General features: G+C 42.5%; 1 protein-coding gene across 2 annotated transcripts; it reads left to right on the top strand.

Annotated features, from left to right (window-relative positions):
- The first annotated feature begins 188 nt into the window (after positions 1-188).
- Positions 189-21708, top strand: ACO2 (aconitase 2). Of its 2 annotated transcripts, XM_060279792.1 has the most exons (19): positions 312-346; positions 1752-1930; positions 3654-3796; positions 5111-5369; positions 6644-6736; positions 7792-7950; positions 8339-8489; positions 9392-9496; positions 11010-11101; positions 12796-12901; positions 13467-13624; positions 13735-13808; positions 14112-14223; positions 14786-14908; positions 15275-15430; positions 17403-17594; positions 18433-18565; positions 19957-20078; positions 21232-21708. In XM_060279792.1, exons 2-19 carry the CDS (start codon positions 1811-1813, stop codon positions 21367-21369), a joined length of 2436 nt encoding a protein of 811 aa, XP_060135775.1. In that variant the 5' UTR covers positions 312-346; positions 1752-1810; the 3' UTR covers positions 21370-21708. The 2 variants fall into 2 exon arrangements, with proteins under 2 accessions (XP_034983373.1, XP_060135775.1); XM_035127482.1 differs by lacking the exon at positions 1752-1930 and having other exon boundaries at positions 189-346.
- Positions 21709-22163: the final 455 nt, after the last annotated feature.

The raw sequence follows: 22163 nt of genomic DNA, 5'->3' as shown, positions 1-22163 counted from the left end.
GTACTCTTGTAGCGGGACAGAATACGTATTCCCACGTAAACCCGGAAATTTCCAATTTTTTAAAGGTGGACTTCTCTGTATTTCTCATCACTGTGTGCTATGTGCTATGATTGACGAGAAAACCGGTTTCCTGTGGAGAAGTCACGCCTCCGGAAGTACTTTTTCCCCACATGCCCGCTTCCAGGAAACGACGTCCGAGCTTTAAAAGAAGACTTGATGGGCACGGCTTAGGCCCCGCCTATGAGGCACGTCCTTTAAAAGCCCCGTGTGACGCTATCGCTCGGCGACTTCATCTTTGTCAGTGAACAAAATGGCGCCGTACTGTGTCCTAGTCAGTCGGTTACAGGTGAGTCTGATACCCGTAGACTCGGTTATGGGCAGAGCAAGCGGTAGAAGCTGAGTGTAGCTCGCGGAGTCGGTAGTGGGGGTTGAGGCCTGCGCGCCCCTCGCCGCTCTTCGGGCTCGGCATTCCGCTTCCACGTTGTAGGTCAATGTGTCCCCCATGCCGGTTCTGCCTGTGACGCCCTGCAAGCGAGGAGGGATGTTTGCTTGGCAGTACCGTAGAAAGCCCTGGCATGCCATCCCATGTGCACTAGCGATGGCTTCGTGCTGTCTCCGGGGCTGGTGGGGCCCCACTCACGAACTCAAGGTGAGGGCAAGGTTACCGGGGTTCTGCACCGCCGCTGGCTTCCCTCCACACTCGGCATTTATAAACGACGCATTGTACCGATATGCATGCAGTCGTACTGACAGATGAATTTTTACAACCTACACAAGGTAGGTGGCATAGGAATTCACTTCTCAGCAATAGGCCTCTTTCCTGTGGCTTGTTTCACACAAATGGTTCCCCAAATTTTACGCTACAAATTATGCACAGAACTTCTTTTGGGTAGGTAGGACTTAACCTCTCTAGTCCTACAATCCTGTATACACTCTTATTTGGGCGAGACACTCCATGGGGTTTCCTTCTGAGTAAAAATGTAGACAATTTGCTGTAAAACGTATGCACCAAATAGTCGAGCTGTAAATGTTAGATGTACTGTATTGTTACTTTTTGTAATGTTTTGTAATACCTTTTTGTTTTAAAAAAATTGGTTTGTTTCAATCAACCAAATAGCTGAGGCTTAGGCATGAGATGGACATGCATAACTTTTGTATGCTGCCTTTCTGTAGTTCAAACCATGTGCAGGACGGTTTGCAACATAAAAAATACATAATCACAAGCATAACAAAAGTAGACACAAACAATAAATTCCAAAAGCTCGTGAACAAATTAAACAATTTCCACATAAATAATAATATTTAAAATAAAGATACAAAAAAGTTGATTACAGCAGCAACTCCACTCAACAAAACCCCCTAAATAGTACCCCAGTCCAAGAGTCTGTTCAGCATTCTCAACTTTTGTAGCTGGAATCAGTCAGGGTCCTGCCCTCCCAGGCCAGGTGGGTAAAGGCCTGCAAGGCAGGGCGCAGGTCTTCCATGACTCACAGCCAAGATGGACACCAACACTGCAGACAGGATGAACTTGAAGCTAAGATTGCTGGCTAATAATAATAATAATAATAATAATTAATAATTAATAATAATTTATTATTTATACCCCGCTCTGGGCGGCTTCCAACAGAAAAATAAAACACAGTGATCTATTAAACATTAAAAGCCTCCCTAAACAGGGCTGCCTTCAGATGTCTTCTAAATATCTGGTTGCTGTTTTTCTCTTTGACATCTGATGGGAGGGTGTTCCACAGGGTGGGCACCACTACCAAGAAGGTCCTCTGTCTAGTTCCCTGCAACTTGGCTTCTCGCAATGAGGGAACCGCCAGAAGGCCCTCGGTGCTGGACCTCAGTGTCTGGGCAGAATGATGGAGGTGGAGGTGGAGACGCTCCTTCAGGTATACTGGACCGAGGACCATTTAGGGCTTTAAAGGTCAGCACCAACACTTTGAACTGTGGGTTTATGAAAGAGATACTATGTGCGTAAGGGAATACTTACATTGGGGCCTTAATGGTGCTTGTTGATGGGTTCTGAAGACTCAAGAGATACTGTTGCTAATACCAGCCTGTATGATACCTGCCTTACATTTTCCCCAAGTATAAGTGGGAGAAATTGATTTCTCGGCACCCTACTTCATATAGCCCTCTTCATTATCTCTACTTGTTGAAAAGTCTGCTTGCTTGACCATAATAAAGAACGTTGCCCAATCCACATATGTTGAATGTTTTCCCTGAAACAGTATCTTTCAATATCTTCCATTGATAAAGTCAGGTCTTGTTAGGGACACTGAAGACCCAATATGCAGCATACTGAAAACAGTTATTTTCTTTACCAAAACTAGCTCCCTGCACAGTGATGCTTTGTTTCCCCCCACTCAATTTATCCCTTAGTCACTTACATTGAGTAAGGTTGTATGGAGGGAGCACACTCTGTGATTAAAGGTAAAGGGACCCCTGACCATTAGGTCCAGTCATAACTGACTCTGGGGTTGTGGCGCTCATCTCACATTATTGGGAGCTGGTTGCTAATACCAGCCTGTATGATATCTGTACAGCCTGTACAGCTTCCAGGTCATGTGGCCAGCATGACAAAGCCGCTTCTGGCGAACCAGAGCAGCGCACGGAAACGCCGTTTACCTTCCCGCTGTAGCAGTACCTATTTATCTACTTGCACTTTGATGTGCTTTCGAACTGCTAGGTTGGCAGGAGCTGGGACCGAGCAACGGAATGCTACTTCTGAACAGTCGGTCCTGGGGGAGGAACTTGTGCTGCATCTTCTGGCTGTTTGGTGCATCAGCTGCTAATCAAGTATAAACCCTGCTGCTGAAGATGCATATCAAGTGGTAGATCATCAATGAGCACACTTATACTGTTAATGGATACAGGCTGCGACTATGTCACATGGGGGTTCAATTCCTAGAATCCATGCACATCGGCAGAGCACATATAAGCTCAAAAGAACCTGTGTCTCAGTGATTGTGCATCAATTGGACATTTCTAAAATGGTTGCTGCCTGTAGAGTTCCCTTTAAAAGTATTGGGAAGCTGCTTGAAGCTAGCTGTATTGTGACTGTACTACACAGTCAGAAGTATACTGTGTATAGTAGCAGAGTGAGGGAAAGCATTTCTGTTCTGGACAATTCCAATTTTATTTAAGAATCAAGATACTTGCTGGAAGTGGTGGCCAGCAGAAAATAGAATTGGAAAAGGAACAGCTGTGTCAGAGTTTTGAGAGGTATATGCTAACTTCAAGTAGGAGAGATTGCACACCGATAAGCTGACAATGGAATGAGGCTTTCAAGACCAACTCTGAAAGACTGCTGTGAGGACTGAAAAATCTGTGAAGTTTTGGGTTGCATTTTAAGATTAAAAGCAGTATTTATTTATTTTATTAAAGATTTTCTTGATTTACAAAAATATGTGCAATGTCTCTCGTAACATATTTACAAATCAGTTTCATTTGTTGAGACATTGGGAAGAAAAGGGGAAAAGAGGTAGATGGGGGAAAGATGGGTGGGAGTGGGGTCGGGTGACGATGTTTCTATTTTACTTAATATATGTGCTGGAGCTATTACAAATATTTCCCATATTTCTCATTGTAAGGTCTACATTTCATTGATGGTGACAGCTAAGCACTCCCTTGTCTGTTTATTTCAGCAAGCCTTGAGTAAAGGTGTTCGGAGGTACCATGCCTCTCGTGTCCTGTGCCAGAGGGCCAAAGTGGCCATGAGTCAGTTTGAACCCAGTGAATATGTGAACTATGAAAAGCTTGAGAAAAACATCAACATTGTCCGGAAAAGGTAAGAGTTGAGCATGAAAAATGTCTTATTAAATGGAATTGGCTGGGAGGAAAGTAGTTATTACAAAAATACATTTGTATGCAAGATCTTGTAGTGGTAGTGGAATACGGAATATTTCTGGACAGCTTTCATGTATTGAGGCTTGAATGCATGTGGTGGCAAAGTTTTTTAAATTTCAGTTTCTTTCCCCTTTTCCTTAAAACTGGTTCAGTTAAAAATATCAGAAAATATTTAGGCTTAAAGTGGTCTTAAATGCACAGGTTATTTTAATAAGTGTTTGCTTATTTCTATTACTTCGTTTAAATGCTGCCATTTTAACTGAGCACTCTAAAGTGATGAGTGAACTTGTGGAATTCTGTTGTGGGGGGCATATATTTAAAAATATAAAGCTTCTAGAAATACTTTCTGTTATGGATAGTCATTTTTGCATCTTCCAAGTTTTTGGTAACCAATCTGAGTATGAAAATAATTGCATTAACTGGTTCCTCATGAGTAGTCCTGGCTGCGAAGCTTTTAGGATCAAAGCAAAAATGACCATTAAGCGCTCTCGCCTTCAGAACTGTGAGGTGATTATCGCCATAGATCCCATAAGTCATTCCACCCAAACTGTAGCATCTAGGAAACCTAATCAATTCATGCAAGCTGTTATCATTAACTAGTTGATATTTTAACCCATATGAAAAACTGAGTGAAAAACTGTTTCGAAAGTCATACAAATTTGTATTTATTTTACAAAAGGGGAAACATCTCAAATGAGAAATAAAGAAGCTAAATAGAACAGTTAGGATTCAGTTCTGGTATAACATTCCTGCTTTTTAAACCCTGGTTGAGCAAGCAGCTGTGGGCCACAGGATTCTTTGCTTTCCGTCATGCCCTGAATCTTCTGGAACACAAATTCCTCTTGTTAGCTCTAACATTCCTTTGTTAGCTCTAACATTAGAGTGTATGCAGCATCAGGACTGACTATTTCTGGCCATTAGCTCCTGAAGCTCTTTCCTCTAGTGACATACTTGCGTGTAGAACCTGACAATGAGCCTTCACCTGTGATGGAACTGGGATAAAGTAATGAGCTACAATAGGGGTGGAGAACTTCTGGCCCTCAAGTAGTTGTTGGGACTACAACTCACATCATTTTTTACCATTGCCAACACTGGCTAGGACTGATGGAACCCTACCTTTCTGGAGGACCATAGTTTCCCTACCCTGGCACTGCAGACAGGACCTTTAAGAGTCTCATGTTAACATTTTGAAATATGTGACGTGGTTAAAATGAAGGAGCTGAAGACATAAATTTCCCTGTTTCCTTCCCAACAGATTGGACCGTCCCCTTACCCTGTCAGAGAAGATTGTATATGGCCACTTAGACGATCCTGCCAAGCAGGATATTGAGAGGGGCAAGACATATCTGCGTCTGCGGCCAGACCGTGTAGCCATGCAGGATGCCACTGCCCAGATGGCCATGTTGCAGTTCATCAGCAGCGGGTTGCCCAGAGTGGCAGTGCCCTCAACCATCCACTGTGATCACCTTATTGAAGCTCAGTTGGGTGGCGAGAAAGATCTCCAAAGAGCAAAGGTCATTTATTTATATTTTACACAAGCATTTTATTTACTGGAAGCTTGCAGCCACTTAATTGGTTTGTTTAAATCAATATGTGAAATTTCAGAACACCCCTCTTTCTTTTTGACCTATGGGTCGCAATGCTGCAGTCTTATTAGCAGTCACTGCCAGAATTCCCGTTTCAGACCTAGCAACCACTTTGCATGAGGTTGCATCTAAAATAGAAGTTAGGACTAAACGGATGTGGTGGTACAGAGCAAGAGCCTCTAAACTGCCATTAAACTAATGAAAGGTAAGCCTGTAAAATACAGGGAAAACCTTCATAGACCCTAGCAAGCCATGAGGATCCTGCATATTTTAATATTTTCCACTCTTGCCTTTTAAAATAACTTTCCATCTTGTCACTTCTTCCTCTGAAATGTTTACCTTAGTTTCCAAAACAGTAGGACTTAGAGCAATACTCCTGTAGTAGACACTGTTGTAGTTATGATAAAGGTACCTCGTGTGATTTCTTGGGTTTGAAATGTTCCAGCTCAACAATCTTTTTGCTCGTTAAGTCAGCAAAGAAATATCTGGAGAGTAACCAAAAAAGCACGAGCACGCAGTGATTTTTAAAATTTGTTCTGCATTTGGACTGTTGCATGTCAGGTTGAATAATGTAACAAATGTGCCCTCTTGATTCATAGAAACAGACCACTGCAGCATTTGCGGAGAAAATCATCCTTCATGCATTATAATCTTTGGCGTGGTTTTTATGTTTTAATTGGCTCAGCCTATTACATTGGTGGGATGTACACAGCATCTCATTTTGCATGCGTCTCAGAAGAATGTACAGACATATATATATATATGTTTTCTGCAGGAAGAGTGTGCAGTGTTTGGAAAAGAGTCAATTTGTATACAATTGTTTATATTTGTCCTTTGCTATTACTGTACAAAAAAGAAAAGAAAACTGAATAGATTTGTATACAACTCATGCAAGCTATACAATTAATCTCTGGATGCAGACTTTTTTAAAGAACACAACAGACAGGATTTGGTTATTTATCCTGCTTGTCGACATATGCCTAGGAAAATTATATCTTATTGTAAGTTGCAACCAGCAAATTAAATAAAGACCTAACTGCTTGGTATCTGACTGGGATGTCATTCTCAAAATCTAATCTCTGTACAGAGTAAAATCAAGGAATTAAGGTGAAGAGTGGGGTGGCTGGCCTCTTAACTATTTGGGGTAGAAACCATACCAAGATCTTTACAGATACACTTCATTTTTGTCTGTGTATAAACAGGACATTAATCAAGAAGTATACACCTTCCTAGCCACAGCAGCTGCCAAGTATGGAGTGGGTTTCTGGAAACCTGGATCAGGAATCATTCATCAGGTAAACTCTTTCTTCCTTAGCATCAAGAACAGATCTTTAGTACATATGGTTTAGGAACATAGGAGGCGGACTTGCATTGTTTTAGACCGTTGGTCTGTCCAGCTCAATACTGGCCACCTTGACTGGCAGTGACTCTCCAGAGTTTCAGGCAGAGGTATTTCCCTGCTCTACCCGGAGATGCCTAGGCATAGCCCATCCCCTCCTTCTTGAGAAATAACTCTCTGTACTTTGTGACATCCTTTGTGTGGGCCATTTTCAATCTTTCATATGAGAAGAACTTGCAGGTTCTCTTCTTTTTGGACTTGTGGTCCTGCAGGGTGACTAATGTGTGCTGCTCTGGACAGATTTTCCAGCTGTCCATTCAAGGTCATGCTGATCAGAGTGTACTGTAATTTGATATTTTGTTTTCTAGAACACCATTGGAAGGGTTTTTTTTGGGGGGGGGTCTCCAAAATCCAGTGTTTGTTCCCTTGTAGTAGCAAATTTAAGAGACAGTTGACAGGTTAGACTTGCAGAGTTGGACACTGCACCATGTCACTTGCATGTTTTCCCCCTGCTGAAATTCATTGTTGAAAGCAGGGACTTGAGAAGGGGCAGCAATGGATTTGTGCTCTCCACAGTTAAACTGTGGCATTTTCTGTGCCAGAACTCACTCACTCTTTTAATGTAACATTAATTTTCCTTTGGCCTGTTAGAGAGGGCTTTAATATATCCTATTAGATTTGACCTTGAGGTTAACTGGTCATAGTATTTTTTGAGCTATTGGTATTCTTATAATTAAGTATGAATTTTTAGAGAGCAGGAGTTCAAGGGGAAACTTAAGCAGATGGAAGCCTTTAAATTCATATGATTGCGTCAGCAAGCTCCTCTTGTGTCCCTTACTGATGGCTTCTTTCTTCCCTACCCTGATGAGCATGACTCATAGCAAGCCCAAACTGATTGACCCTTCTGAATCTGCTTTAGCACTAGAAAAGCTTCCAAACCATTTTGGTAGTTATTACATCACCTTAGAGTCCTGCTGAATTTGTCTACATAAATCTCTCCCTCTTTCCCAGATCATCCTGGAGAACTATTCCTATCCTGGTGTTATGCTTATTGGCACAGATTCCCATACCCCCAATGGTGGTGGCTTGGGTGCAATCTGCATTGGAGTTGGTGGAGCTGATGCAGTTGATGTCATGGCGGGAATCCCCTGGGAGCTCAAGTGCCCAAAGGTGAGACAGTGGAGCATATAAACATTGCCTCCATGCAGACAGTTGGGATAGGTGAACAAGAGGGTTATTTCTAAAGAAAAAAAAGGGGGGATTTTACAATATCAAAACATGCTGGTGTAAATGTATATCTATTGCTTGCAAGTGGAAGCTCTGAATTTCCACTCTTCCCCTTTTCTTATTCTTGCAGCTTGGAGGATACGCTGATGCCACTGACTTTAGTTAAGCATACCTTAGCTTAATAGCAGATAAGGAATGTGAATCTCTGCTCCAAGAGTCTCTCTTATATTTGCAATAAGGATATTAGTAAACAGCCATGTGAGAAACTGAATCTGCATACTTATTTTTGGAAGTGACTCTTTCTGCTAACTCATTTTATTTGGTTCTTCAGGTAATTGGTGTAAAACTGACAGGTTCGCTGTCTGGCTGGAGCTCTCCTAAAGATGTGATCCTGAAAGTGGCTGGCATACTTACTGTGAAAGGTGGCACAGGAGCTATTATAGAGTATCATGGGCCTGGTGTTGACTCCATCTCTTGCACAGGTAGGGGGAAAGCACCTTAGAGCTAGGAAATTTTGGACCATGAAGGTTTGGAAACTGGTGGTAATGGTCAGATCAGTGACTGAGGATGGAAAGAAATTGTTGGTCTTTGGGAGCGGAATTGGAACGTGACAAGCAGCTATTGGCTTAGTAGATCAGCAGTGTGAGGCAGAAGAATCTGTGTATTAGTCCCTAATTTAAACATTATCAGTGCAGTAATATTATAACATAGCAGTTGTAACAATATGTTAAACGTAAGTAAACATTTACTGTATCAGTTTTAGAATTAGACCCATAAGTAGTAGCAGTTGCCAGGACATTGCCATGTTCACCTCTACATAGCTCCAGCCTTATTTCAGATATCGTGATCTACTGAAATATTGTGGTGTTTAGCTGTGATATATCGCAATGTTGAAAACCAGATATCGCCCAGCCCTAGCCAGGAGTGGCAGTTGAATAGGACTGATGGCTCCAAGTGGCTCAAGTGAGACTTGCTTTTCTGTAAATTCAAGTCATCATGCCCAAAGAGGTGCTGTCTAGAAGTGGTACACGGGTGGTTGTGTTTGGTCACTACCTGGGTCCTGTACTAAAAATACATGTAAATCTATAGAATATGTTTTTTAACGGTTATTGGTAGTAAAATGTGACTTGTTTTCTTGGAAAAAACAGGGATTGCAGTACAAGTAGTGTATTAATCAAACTATCTAGGTTTTTACTGCATAGCACATCTCTCTTTTTAAGAGAGATTTTCCTATCCATCGAGCAGTAATATCTGGCTTTTGGCTGTTTATAAACTCGTAAGTAAAATGGTGGACTGTAATAGCTCAGTATACTGACTTGCGAATGGCTTTAATTACTTTGGTTCGAATCTCACTTGTGGTTTGGATAACTTCTTTCAACCACAGGAATGGCAACTATCTGCAATATGGGAGCAGAGATTGGTGCCACCACTTCAGTCTTCCCTTACAATAACCGGATGAAAACATACTTGTCCAAGACTGGACGAGCAGGTAAGAATTTGTGGAAAGATGTCAAGGGGTCATACAAAACGGAAGGCATTTTTCCTTCACTGTTCTGCCTTGTGTTAAATTACATCTTTCATTTGCTGGCTATTTGTCTCTTATTCTAATTAAATGGATTTTAATTTCCAACATATTGCAAAGCCAAGAGGACTTCTGGGAAATACCTAAGGAAATGAAGCTCTAGAAGACATTCATTCCATGAATTAATGGGGTAAAGCAAATCATGATTTCAAAGGGTTGCTCCCTTAAATTGTTTAACTGAAAAGAGATGGTAGGCTATTGAGAATGGGGTGGGGAGAAAGAGAATAGAACTGTGTCATGTCGTTTAACCTGGTGCAGAGTTGCAGCGTGTGTCCTTTCCTCAGTTCATGTTTGTTTTAGGCAAACATGAACTACTCAGGGATCCTGTAGAAGGTAACTTATGCTATGCAGTTACAATACTCTTAAGTTAATGTAACTAGAATGAATTGGCTTCATTGTTGATTAAGACATAACTGTGCCAGTTTTATAAACCACAACTCAGAACTACAAACTCCAACCTTATGCCCTCCAGCTGTTGGTGAACTAAATCTCCCACCAGTCCCAGCCAGCATGAACAATGATCAGGGATGATGGAAATTGTAGTCCAACAACATCTGGACGGCACCAGGTTGGAAAAGGCTCGTTCAGATTATTGGAAATAAACCATAACATATACCTGGTTTGTGTGCTGCCTCCGGCATGAGGAGAATGGAAATGTCCTTATCCCCAACCCTTTTGGGCCTGGAGGCACATTTTACAGAAGGAAAATGCTTAGAATCCCATCCCCCCAAACAAGCACAACATCTACAGTCCCCTAAACAGATAAAAAATAGGAAAACCCTCCCCCAAAATAGGCAACCCTCTCCCAACCAAATAGCTCCAGAAAAGTCCACAACTTAAATTTAAAAGGGGGGGGAGGACAAGGGGTCTTGTTGGCTACTGAGAGGTGTGTCCAAGGGTTACAACCACACTGGGGATCTCAGATCAAACTATAGTTCTATGTTGTGGAAAAGCTTCATGAAGCTTGTTTCATTCAAGTTACCCAAAATAAGGAAATACAAAGCCCAACCTCAAATGATGAACCAAAATGCAAAATTGGGTGTGTTGTTTATTCGTTTAGTCGTGGCTGACTCTTTGTGACCCCATGGACCAGAGCACACCAAGCATTCCTGTCTTCCACTGCCTCCCGCAGTTTGGTCAAACTCATGTTACGGTAGTAGCTTCGAGAACACTGTAAAGCTAAAAATAGTAAAAATTGGGTACGAGTGTATAGATTTCCAAATTAATATGCAATGTGTATAAATGTATATAACTTTAATCTCTTTACATAAGTTAAATGTACAAAATATGGTGAATAATTAATATCAGTCCAGGCTTGGAGAGCCCAGTCTAGGGACCTGTTCTTTACTGCTGACTGCCTTTTGGTTTACTGTATCTCTTCTTGACCTCTGCGTTCAGCTTTCTCCCTCTCTGATTTCAGCGATTGCTAATTTGGCAGATGAATTCCAAGAGCACTTGAAGCCAGATCCTGGATGTCCTTATGACCAGTTGATTGAAATTAACCTCAACGAGGTAGGATACACTTATTTTTAAAGAAACAGTTCATGTAGGGGACCTAACAAGGGCATTTTAAATGATATATTCAAATGCTAAACATTGCTCAAGAGATTTGACATACAGTGGTGCCTCGCTTAACGAATGCCCTGTAAGACTAATTTTTCGCTAGACGAATGGATTTTGCAATCAGAGGTTGCCTCGTAAGACGACGAGGTTTTCTATGGCTACCGCTTCGTCTTGCGAAGCGTGGCCATAGAAAAATGAACCTCCGACTGCAAAGTCTGCCGTGTAGCGAGAAATTGCCAGGGCTTTTTGCCACCTGCCTTCCCCTTGGCTTCCCCTTCTCAAGCCCCATAGGATCCCCGCTGTGTGACAGGCGGGATGGGGGGGGAGCGCAGGATCTTTCCTCTGCTTCCCCCCCATCCCGCCCGACACATCGGGGATCGGCGGGCGCTGCTTGGGGAAGGCAGGCAGGAATTCCTCCCCTTCTTCCTGCCACCGCCAAGCCAGTCCCGGAGCCGAATTGCGGCGTGGCGGGGGCTTTTCGCCATTTGCCTCCCCCTTAGCTTGGGGAAGGCAAACAGTGAAAAGCCCCCCCCCCCCACGCTATTCGGCTCCGTCCCCCAGGCGCTTAGCTCGGGGAAGCAGGCAGGGAGATGGCAACAGCCCGGGAAGCTGCGCGCTGTTGCCGTCTCCCTGCCTGCTTCCCTGAGCCGTATCGCATCAGGGGACAGAGCCGAAGATCGGCGGGCGCTGTTTGCAGGGGTTGACAAGCCCCGCAAGCAGCGCCCGCCAATCTTCGTGTGACAGGCGGGGCGGGGAAAAGGCGGAGGAACGATCCTCTGGTTCCCCCCCCACCCCGCCTGTCACACAACACAGATCCGAAGATCGGTGGGCGCTGTTTGCCGGGGTTGACAAGCCCCGGCAAGCAGCGCCCACCGATCTTCGTGTGACAGGCGGTGGGGAAGGCAGGCAGGCAGGCAAGAGAGCAAGCGCCTGCCTGCCTGCCTTCCCCGCCGCCAGTCCCCCGGAGCCCATAGGAACGCATTGATTAAGTTTCAATGCATTCCTATGGAAAACCGGGACTCGCTAGACGAAAAATTCGTTACACGAATTGACCCGTGGAACGAATTAATTTCGTCTAGCGAGGCACCACTGTAATTCCTTTCTAAAGTTTAGTCTGTATATCAATAGGCAATACAGTCATACCTCGGGTTACGAACTCCGCAAACCCAGAAGTATTTTCACCGTGCGCACGTTCTGTGCAGAAGCGACGTGCGCAGAAATTGTGCTTTGCGCATGCGCAAAATGGGACTTCGGGTTACGACCATTTTGGGTTAAGAACTGCGTCCCGGAACGGATCGTGTTCGTAACCCGAGGTACCACTGTATTGACTTGGAAACAAGACAAGTAAGTTATTGTAGAAACTTGAAATAAGGAAACTGCATATCTTGCTGACCTTTTCACTTCTAAAATCTAGCCTAGACTTAAATTTTTCATTTATTCTGCTCTTCATGGTCCATTCTTCCTATATTTAGATTTCTCTTCTCAACTAAAAGTGCCTATTTAAGAACAAACATTTTAAAGTGCTTCTTTTTCATGAAAAAATCCTGTCTTGCCATTGTGTATAAAAACCGTGTTCTTGCAATGTAGTGGTGATTATTCAGAACTTTCTCAACTACTTGTGACATTTTTTCCCCTTCCTGAAGCTGAAGCCCCTGATCAATGGGCCCTTCACTCCAGATCTGGCACACACTGTAGAAGAAGTTGGTGCTGTTGCCGAAAAGAAGGGCTGGCCAGTAGATATCAGAGTTGGTGAGTAGCACTTTTCCCTTGCTAATGATTCTCCAGGTACCGTAGCTTTTCTCTCCACCTTGACAACTGAGGTAACATTACTTCAGCTGCCTCTAAGCGTGCTCTTCATAAGTATCAAGCCAGTTCCTGGAAGGAATGCTCTGTCTATCAAGTGTACAGGTAGCTCCAGTCTTGCGTGTTGGGACTGTAACAGAGCTTGAAGGTCCTCATTGGCTGTGGTCTAGATGCAGAACCCCTGAAACTCTTGTGACAAACCTGTTCTGTAAACATGAACATTCAGTATCCCACTAGGAGTCTTGTTCCTTTCTTCCTTTAAGGAGCATGCTTGAGCTATTTTACTCTCAAATTTAATTTCAGGGGGAAGCCGGCTGTTTTTCTCTTTAAGCCTTGCTCTGAGATACTAGAGGTTAAGCAGAGAGCCTAGCTTGGAAATCTCTGGCAAAATAATAATACTGTACTGATATGTTACACATTTCTTTAATTTCTTTTTCTTTTTTAACAGGTCTTGTGGATGAGATTAAACATTTGGAGGTCTGTTACTGACTTTTCCTTTTCATGTGCACAGGTCTGATTGGTAGCTGCACCAACTCCAGCTATGAGGACATGGGGCGCTCTGCCGCTGTGGCAAAGCAAGCGCTTGCTCACGGGGTGAAGTGCAAGTCTCAGTTCACCATCACACCTGGATCAGAGCAGATCCGGGCCACCATTGAGAGGGATGGCTATGTGAGTACTCTTGTGATGGCGCATCATGGCCAGATATGCCTCCTGAAGAGTTAAGATGAAGACCGCCGCGTAGTTTTCTATTGGCTAATTCTGTTCTTTACCTTCTTCAGTCGAAAATCCTGCGTGATGTTGGTGGAGTGGTTCTTGCCAATGCTTGCGGGCCATGCATAGGCCAGTGGGACCGGTAAGAGGGAATGCATTTTACTGATTTCCCATAAGAAACTAATTCTTTTGCATTGGAAATGAAATGAGTGCATTGATGCAGATAAAGCAAAAACTTTCAAGCAGAGATTGTTCTCCCAGATCTCAAATGAACTGGTTAGTGGGAAGATGTTTTAAATTGCTTTTCAGCACAGCTTTGAGAACGCTGGTTGCAGAGCAATACAAAACTTTGCACATGGGCAGTGAACAGCTAGCTGTTCATAGCTTCAGGTCTCACATTTCCTGTAGATCTTGACAAGCCTTTCTCTTTTGCTTGACTCTGCAGAAAGGATACGAAAAAGGGAGAAAAGAATACAATTGTTACCTCCTACAACAGAAATTTCACTGGTCGCAATGATGCCAACCCAGAAACGCATGCTTTTGTAACTTCACCAGAGGTATAGTATGCATCAGGTTTATTCTACAAGGGGAGAGGTAGGCATCAGAAACTGGATCTGCTGCATTTCCTTTGGGAAAAGGATAAGTGGGCCTTTGAAAGCTCCAGGGAGAAGTATAAGAATTGTGGATAGCTTCCTTGTGCTTTAAAACCTAAATGAGACTACAAATAGTTGTTCACTTGAAATTAAGGTGAGGAGATTACACGGTTTAGTCAGGGTTGCTTTCAATGTTGAGCAGATAAGTCTTCCTTGTATCCTCACATTTCATGCTAATAGTAGGCTTTCCCCAACAAGTATTTCCTTGTGAGACGTCTGAATTATGGTAAAAAAAAATTAGATTGAAATTTTTAGAAGGACAGACAGAATAGCTTGAAATTTAGGGAATCTTACCCATAACAGATTAACCCAGCTTTTACCATGGGTTTTAATAGGTTTAATAGGTTTTATTGGTAATCATATTTGTAATGTATTTTTGTTGCTGTTTGCCCTTTTGATGCTATGGCCTGTCGGCTATGCAAATAAAGTTTGATTTGATTTGACCCATAACAGATACTTTTTTCAGATTGTAACCGCTCTAGCACTCGCCGGCACCCTGAAATTTAACCCGGAGGTAGACTTCCTGACAGGTTCTGATGGAAAGAAGTTCAAACTTGTGCCACCCGATGCTGACGAGCTGCCCAAACTGGTAATCTTCCCACTTCTTGTCAAACCTGCTCTTAAGGTGCTGTGCAGAACATGAGTAGTAATCCCACTGGACAGAGACCGTTGTCTTATCTGAGTGAGATAGATGTGGGAGGTGGGAGCAGGCAGTCAACAGTGATGGCAGAAAAGAGTTGAAACTAGGGAAGATCACATGATTCAAGGAACATCTGAAGATGGCCGAGCAGAGAGATGACTGATGGGGGAATTCCTTGAGATACCCTTTCTTTGTGATCCTGAAATACAAAATATGTGGCCTTGCACGAACACTATGAATTTGGGTTTTTTTCTCTTCTGGATAAGGTTGGCTTCCTCCTTACATCCCTTTGGTTTTAATAATAATTTCCTTCAGGAATTTGATCCAGGACAGGACACCTATCAGCATCCCCCCAAGGATGGCAGCAGCCAGCATGTGGATGTGAGCCCCACTAGTCAGCGCTTGCAGCTCCTTGAGCCCTTTGACAAATGGAATGGCAAGGATCTTGAAGACATGTTGATTCTCATAAAAGTAAGGAGGGGGGGAGAGCCTGGGTATAGGGATGGGAACTATTAATTGTCCACTCACAGCTGGAATTGGGAATGCCTGCTTCCAAGGGTCCAGTGTCACACACTTCAGGGATGTTCTGAGGTATTCTTGTGCTGCAGATCTCCATACACACTGCCTAGGCTTGCACCCCGGGGAGGTCACCTCGGAGCTGCTAACACAGCAGTTTGGCTTCACCCCGGAGGCATACACCTTTGTCTCTCAGGACAGACAGATGCCAACAATGTGTGATGCCTAAATTTCCTACCAGCGGAATCAGTCTTCAGGGTAGATTTAAACAGTAGAGCTTTTACTGGAAGATTTTTTTAAAAATGTAATTGTGTTACATATCTAAATGATCCTGGCAACTCACAGCCCATAATTTATAAGGTGGGTCCTTGAACTTTATATCACAAGCACTATGACTCATAACCACAGTATTCAAGGGTAAGTTCCACTGATAATTTTCAGCTAATCGCTTGTGATTATGAGCTTTAAAGTAGCTTTTAATGGAAGATCTAGACAAAAGTTTAGTAAGTTGGGTATGGACGGGATTAAACATATGGAATCTCCACATTGGCATGAAAATCAAAGGATGCTAAGAATACTGTACTAAATTGGGGAATTGGAAACCCCAAAGCTTGTGGCGGTCTTCTATATAACTTAAAACAAATCTGAATAAAAAAACATATCTCCTTTTGATCCTATAGGGTTGTATTCAGTGTTAGTTCTACTCAGAGTTGAACCCTTGAAAATAATGACCATGAACTAGGTCCCTTAATTTCAATGAGTCTGTTCCGATTAGAACTTAGTTGGATACTAACACAGAAGGCAGCAGCCAGGCTGCTGACAGGACCAGGCTGCTTGGCAACATGTCGCTTGATGCTGAGATAGCTGCACTGGTTACCAATTTGCAGCCAGGCAGGTTGTGTTAAGCCACAAAGCCCTAAACAACTTTGCCTTCAAATACCTTAAAGGACCGTCTGGTTTCTGATGGTGACCAAGGTCTTCCGATTGGGCAGTTTGGTGGTCCCACATACCCCTGAAGTTCAGCTAGCCTCTGCTGGAGACCAAACCTATAGTGCAGCACACACTGTCCTGTGGAACCCCCTAGCAGTAGAGGTTCAGTAAGAGTCACGCTTGCTTTCAGGCATCTTCTGAAAGCTATTATTCAGGCATGCCTTTCAAATGTGAGATTCTTTGCTAAGCCGCTTGTACTGATGTGTTTTTTATTGTCTCATTCTGTTCTTAAGTTGCATACCACCTTGCAATATTTTATATGAAAGTGCAGTTTTAAAATATTTAAGTAATATGATTCACAATTGCTTTAGATCTCGGGTTAGAGGTTGAATTTTGCACATTTCATAAATAACATGAAAGGTGATGGGAATCCAGGCATTGAGAGTTTTGCTGCAGAGTGAAGTCAGTAAGTACTACAAGCCAAAAGCTCTGCCTCACGTTTGCACCTGACTCTGACTTAGAAACTCTGCATAGTTAAGGTGTTTTACTTCTAATCCTATAAACTTTAAATATGCTACTTCTTGATCCAGGATTTACGTTTGCAGGGATCAAAGCCCACCGGCAGCAGATCCAACCTCCTAAACTGGTAGACTGCTTTTACAATACAGTTGCTGCCATGTAGCCTTCTCTTGTCTCATAGGGTGGCGGGTGCATGTTTAAGACAGAAGGATAGGATATATACAGATAGTAACTTATCAGTAAACAGCCCAGAAAGTGGATGGGTTGGAACAGCCTCTTCACATTTCTGATTGGACTTCAAGCCCAGAGTTCTGTGCTTGTATATAGAGAAACAATGGGCTCCCCACCAAAAGAAAACTGTAAGGTGTTAAATGTCATTCATTACATATAAACATTTTGAAGCCCTTGAACAGAAACATGCCTCATGTTGTCAAAATGCTCATCCTTTATACTGAGTTTCTCTTAACTTGTATTCCAGGTGAAAGGTAAGTGTACCACTGACCACATTTCAGCAGCAGGCCCCTGGCTCAAATTCCGTGGCCATCTGGACAACATTTCAAACAACCTGCTGATTGGAGCCATAAATATTGAGAACGATAAGGCCAACACAGTGAGGAACGCATTAACCCAGGAGTTTGGAGCTGTTCCTGACACAGCCCGTTACTACAAGGTGAGACTTCTCTAAGCACCGCGGGGGTATGGAGGTGAATAGTTCCTAGCCACATTCTCACAAATAGTATTGCTTCCTTCTCAAAATGCATTTCTGCACTTTAAACACCATAAAGCAGGAATAAAATCTCCTCTCAACTGTCCTGCAATTATATAAAAGCCACCATATACTGCAGCTAAGGTGGTACCTTGGGTTACAGATGCTTCAGGTTACAGACTCCGCTAACCCAGATATAGTACCTCGGGTTAAGAACTTTGCTTCAGGATGAGAACAGAAATCACATGGCAGCAGCGCAGCAGCAGGAGGAGGTGCCATTAGCTAAAGCGGTACCTCAGGTTAAGAACAGTTTCAGGATAAGAACGGACCTCCCGAATGAATTAAGTTCTTAACACGAGGTACCACTGTACTGTGTTTCAGGCACAATGTTGTGTAAAAAAGGCTGCTGTTCCATTTCTAGACACTAGAGGATGCTCCGGAGCCAAGGACTCCAGCCGCTTTAGTCAGAACTCACAGTCGTACAGTTATATCCAGGGCCAAACTACCATCAACTGTCCTGTAATAAGGATCCCATGAAAGGAAGGAGAGGAGTCTCCTTTAAGAGGGAGGGTATAGGGTATAATAATATAATAATAATTTATTATTTGTACCCCACCCATCCGGCTGGGTTTCCCCAGCCACTCTGGGCGGCTTCCAACAAAGATTAAAATACATTAAAATGTCACACATTAAAAACTTCCCTAAACAGGGCTGCCTTCAGATGTTTTCTAAATGTCAGGTGGTAGTTTATCTCCTTCTGAGTACTAAAGGTTTTGTGGGTGTGCATCTGCTTTGTTCACAGAAAGAAGGTATTAACTGGGTAGTAGTTGGGGATGAAAACTACGGTGAAGGCTCAAGTCGGGAACATGCAGCACTGGAACCACGGCATCTTGGAGGAAGAGCCATCATTGTCAAGAGCTTTGCCAGGATTCATGGTGAGAACCTCACTTTTTATAGAGCCAACTGAAGTGATACGGAGGTTATACACATGGTTGGGTTTTCATCCAAATCCAAACATTTGCTCCCTTAGGAACTTGTGGGTGCATACATGCTTAGATCCACATCTATGCACTAGTGGTTTTCTGTAAATGTGTATCACCTCCGTTGTACTCAAGATCCTCCCACCATATATATCAAAACTTACATGTCCAAAGTGGAGAGTAATCAGATTAGTTTTTGTGCTTTAGTTACATCAGGACAGCTCAGAGGGATTCGCTGGAGGAAAGCTGGTGTCGCTGTGAACAGCCAGCTGTGGAAACCCTGGAGCATGTAGTGTGGCATCTCTGTCTTTGTAGCTGCCCTAAACAAAATTTAATAGCAAAGTGGTACGGGGAGAAAGGGACCGTGAGGATAGGATGTACTGGACTTCTTGCTGACAAACCAGACCCATAGGATTATGTATGATCTAGCTAGTTTTCTAGTTATGGTTTTGTCTAAAAAGGAATGGGCTGAATCCCATATGGTAGACTGCCAGCACAACTCAGAACACTGAAAGTGGATAATGGGTGCCAGACAATAGGGGGTTACTAATTTTGTGTTGAAGTATTGAGTTAAATTATAAGTAGTAGCATTTTACCTGTTTTTGCAGCTTGCTATAGTTTATTATTACTGTTGAAATGCAAAATGTTGGATGCTACAACACAGTGTGCTTCTGTTTTAATCATGCTCTGAGTCATCTACTTTTTATGGCATTTGGTAACAGATTTGGACCTCTAAATGCTTATATCCAAATGGCTAATGGTACCTTCTGTGTTCACTGATCTCATGTATGGAATCCAACAATATAGAAGTTAATTTTCTTATATTCTGTCTATTTTGTTGAACTCTCATTGCAGATAATTGTGTACAGTACACATATTAAGGGGAAAGAGGACCCTTCCATGGTTATTTTGTTGTAAAGAAATGGTCCCCAATTCAGGGAGTTCCTTATTCTGGTGTAAACTCCTCAAACTATAATCCTAGGCCTTTAGACTAAAATTTCTTCTGTATACCTTCTCCCTGGAAAACTGTTCATGTGTCAGTGGCATGTTAAAGTAACAAAACTATTTCTATTGGCTGCACATTTAGAAAGCTGGAGTAGTGCATGCAAGCGGGTGAACAGTTCCAGTTGAAAATCTTAAATGATTTGCCTTTGGGATATAGAGACTTGCTTCCCTTTGTTTCTTCAGTCACATTTAATAATTTTGCTTGCTAGGATATCTGTTACTGCTTCTGTAGATGAAATATAGGCTACATTGAAAAACCATTCAGTTACTTCTTGCAACAGGCTGCTAGAATGTGTCTTAAAAGTGTTCTACTGACTGTTTAAGTCCAATGTTCTTAATAGAAACCAATCTGAAGAAGCAAGGCCTCCTGCCACTAACCTTTGCTGATCCAGCTGATTATGACAAGATCCACCCTGTGGACAAGCTCAGTATTGTGGGTCTGAAAGATTTTGCTCCTGGAAAGGTAATGGCCACAGTTTCTCAGCAAGTCCTTCCTCTCCCTGCTTTTCTGCTGCATATTTGTAGTAGACAGCTGTATATATCAGGGCTATTGTTCCACTTGAGTAGATCAATTTCTAAAGAACTTATAATTTTTTAAAAAAATGCAGTTCAGATATTCTGGATTTCTCAGAGGCACCTGAACAAGCAATATACAGTAATACCTCCGCGAACATCCGCCTTGTCTAGTGTCCATTCTGGCAAACGTCAGTGGCAAACCCAGAAGTACCGGAATGGGTTATTTGTGGGTTTGCCACTCGCGCATGTGCAGAAGCGCAAACCGCTCCGTGCGCATGTGCAGACGCGGTGCTTTGCCCTGCGTCCTTTTTGGCCAGCGGCTGGGGCTCCGGAACAGATCCTGGCCGCAAAACAAGGTACAACTGTATTAGAAATCTGGAATCTTGGCTACATTGAATGGATGGACTTCTTTACTTTGTACAATATCCAAGTGTTTTGCTGTGCTTATGGTTCCAGCTTCTTCTTTTCCCATAAAATGGTGCAAATATTTTGCTGCAGATCAAAGTGTAAAATCTTGTAAAGACAGACCTTTTTGCCCTGACTTTCCCTGACCCATAAGACTGAACTCTTATATTACCAAATTCTGTATTTATAATGCTATGTTTGCTGTTTTGCTTTTTGTTCTATTGACACTGTTTTACTGTTGTAGTTTTGCATACCACTTAGAGATTATGAAATATCCAGCAGTTCATAAATGCTTTAAAATAAAGTCTTATCTGGAAAATGCATAGTTTATTTTGGGACAGATTTTTGGGTCTTTTGCATAGAATTCTTGCGTTTGAGCTCGGATCTTTACCCATAACTTCTAGCTAATGTTAACTGGATACATGATCTGCAATACAAATAAGTAGGCAAGTCATGTTTTATGTAGACCTGAGTTGTGAATTATGTTAGCTGAATGGATAGTCTTTTAAAACAAAAGATCTGGGTATCTCACCTCTTAGACTTAATTCGGCTGGGGGGGAAAACTGGAAGAAAAATCAAATGCATTTTTAGACCAGAGTAACTGATAAATGGCGCCTTTAGCAGTCTGGCGGAACAAGCTGAGATGCTTAACCTACGTAGTCCTAGACTTCTAATTTCTCTCCTTTCCTTCATAGCCCCTGAAATGCATCATTAAGCATCCTAACGGGAGCCAAGAAACAATTGTTCTGAACCACACCTTCAATGAGACTCAGATTGAGTGGTTCCAAGCTGGTAGCGCACTCAACAGAATGAAAGAGCTGCAGAAGCACTGAACCTACACAAGTACGCACATCCAGTGGACCTGATGACTGTCTCTATAAAAGTGCAATTCCACTACGATTCTTGACAATTAATGTCTGTGATCAAATGTTAACTTAGCTTCCCCTTTATTACAGTACTCACATGCTGACACTAATGAGAGTACTCATTTTTGCATTATCAGGTTCTGGCTTCCATAGCTGCCTATGTTTGGTGCATTTCAGTTGTCCCATATTGCTTTGTATTTATATTTCCTGATTATTTTTCTGCCCGATCATTTCAGTGATGGCAAAGGGATAAAATATTAGAAGATTATTGTTCTTGTGGAAAACAAAATAAAGATTGTGACTGACTCATCTAGTCTTCATTTAGTATTCCTACTAGCACTCTGCTCAGCTTTGTAGTGGATAAAGGCTTTAATATGTGGTTGAGGAGTCCATCAGGAAGCATACTAGAATGTGGCCTCTATGTATAATCTAGCTTTTTGTGGAATCTTCATTTTAGTTAGAATTTTGTTTGTCTTAAAGGTTTCAGTAAATATATTGATATAGGGCGCAGCACCTGTTGCAATATTGAACCCATACAGTATTAAGATTTCCCAATACCAGGGGATTTTACTCCTATTTGGCAAGAATTTCCATACCTATCCTTGTTCTACATATCTCTCTGCTCCTCTTCATGCTTTCTTATTTTGATACTTTCTTAAATATCTGGTTTTAAAAGGAATAAACAATTGTACAATAAAATTGCAACATAATATAGCACACTAGATAAACCTGCTATCAGAGTTTTCCCCTGACCTGACTAC

Source organism: Zootoca vivipara, chromosome 10 (assembly GCF_963506605.1).
Source record: "Zootoca vivipara chromosome 10, rZooViv1.1, whole genome shotgun sequence".
Classification (NCBI taxonomy): domain Eukaryota; kingdom Metazoa; phylum Chordata; class Lepidosauria; order Squamata; family Lacertidae; genus Zootoca; species Zootoca vivipara.
Note: the sequence above shows the minus strand (reverse complement) of the source record. Positions and strands in the feature narration are given on the sequence as shown.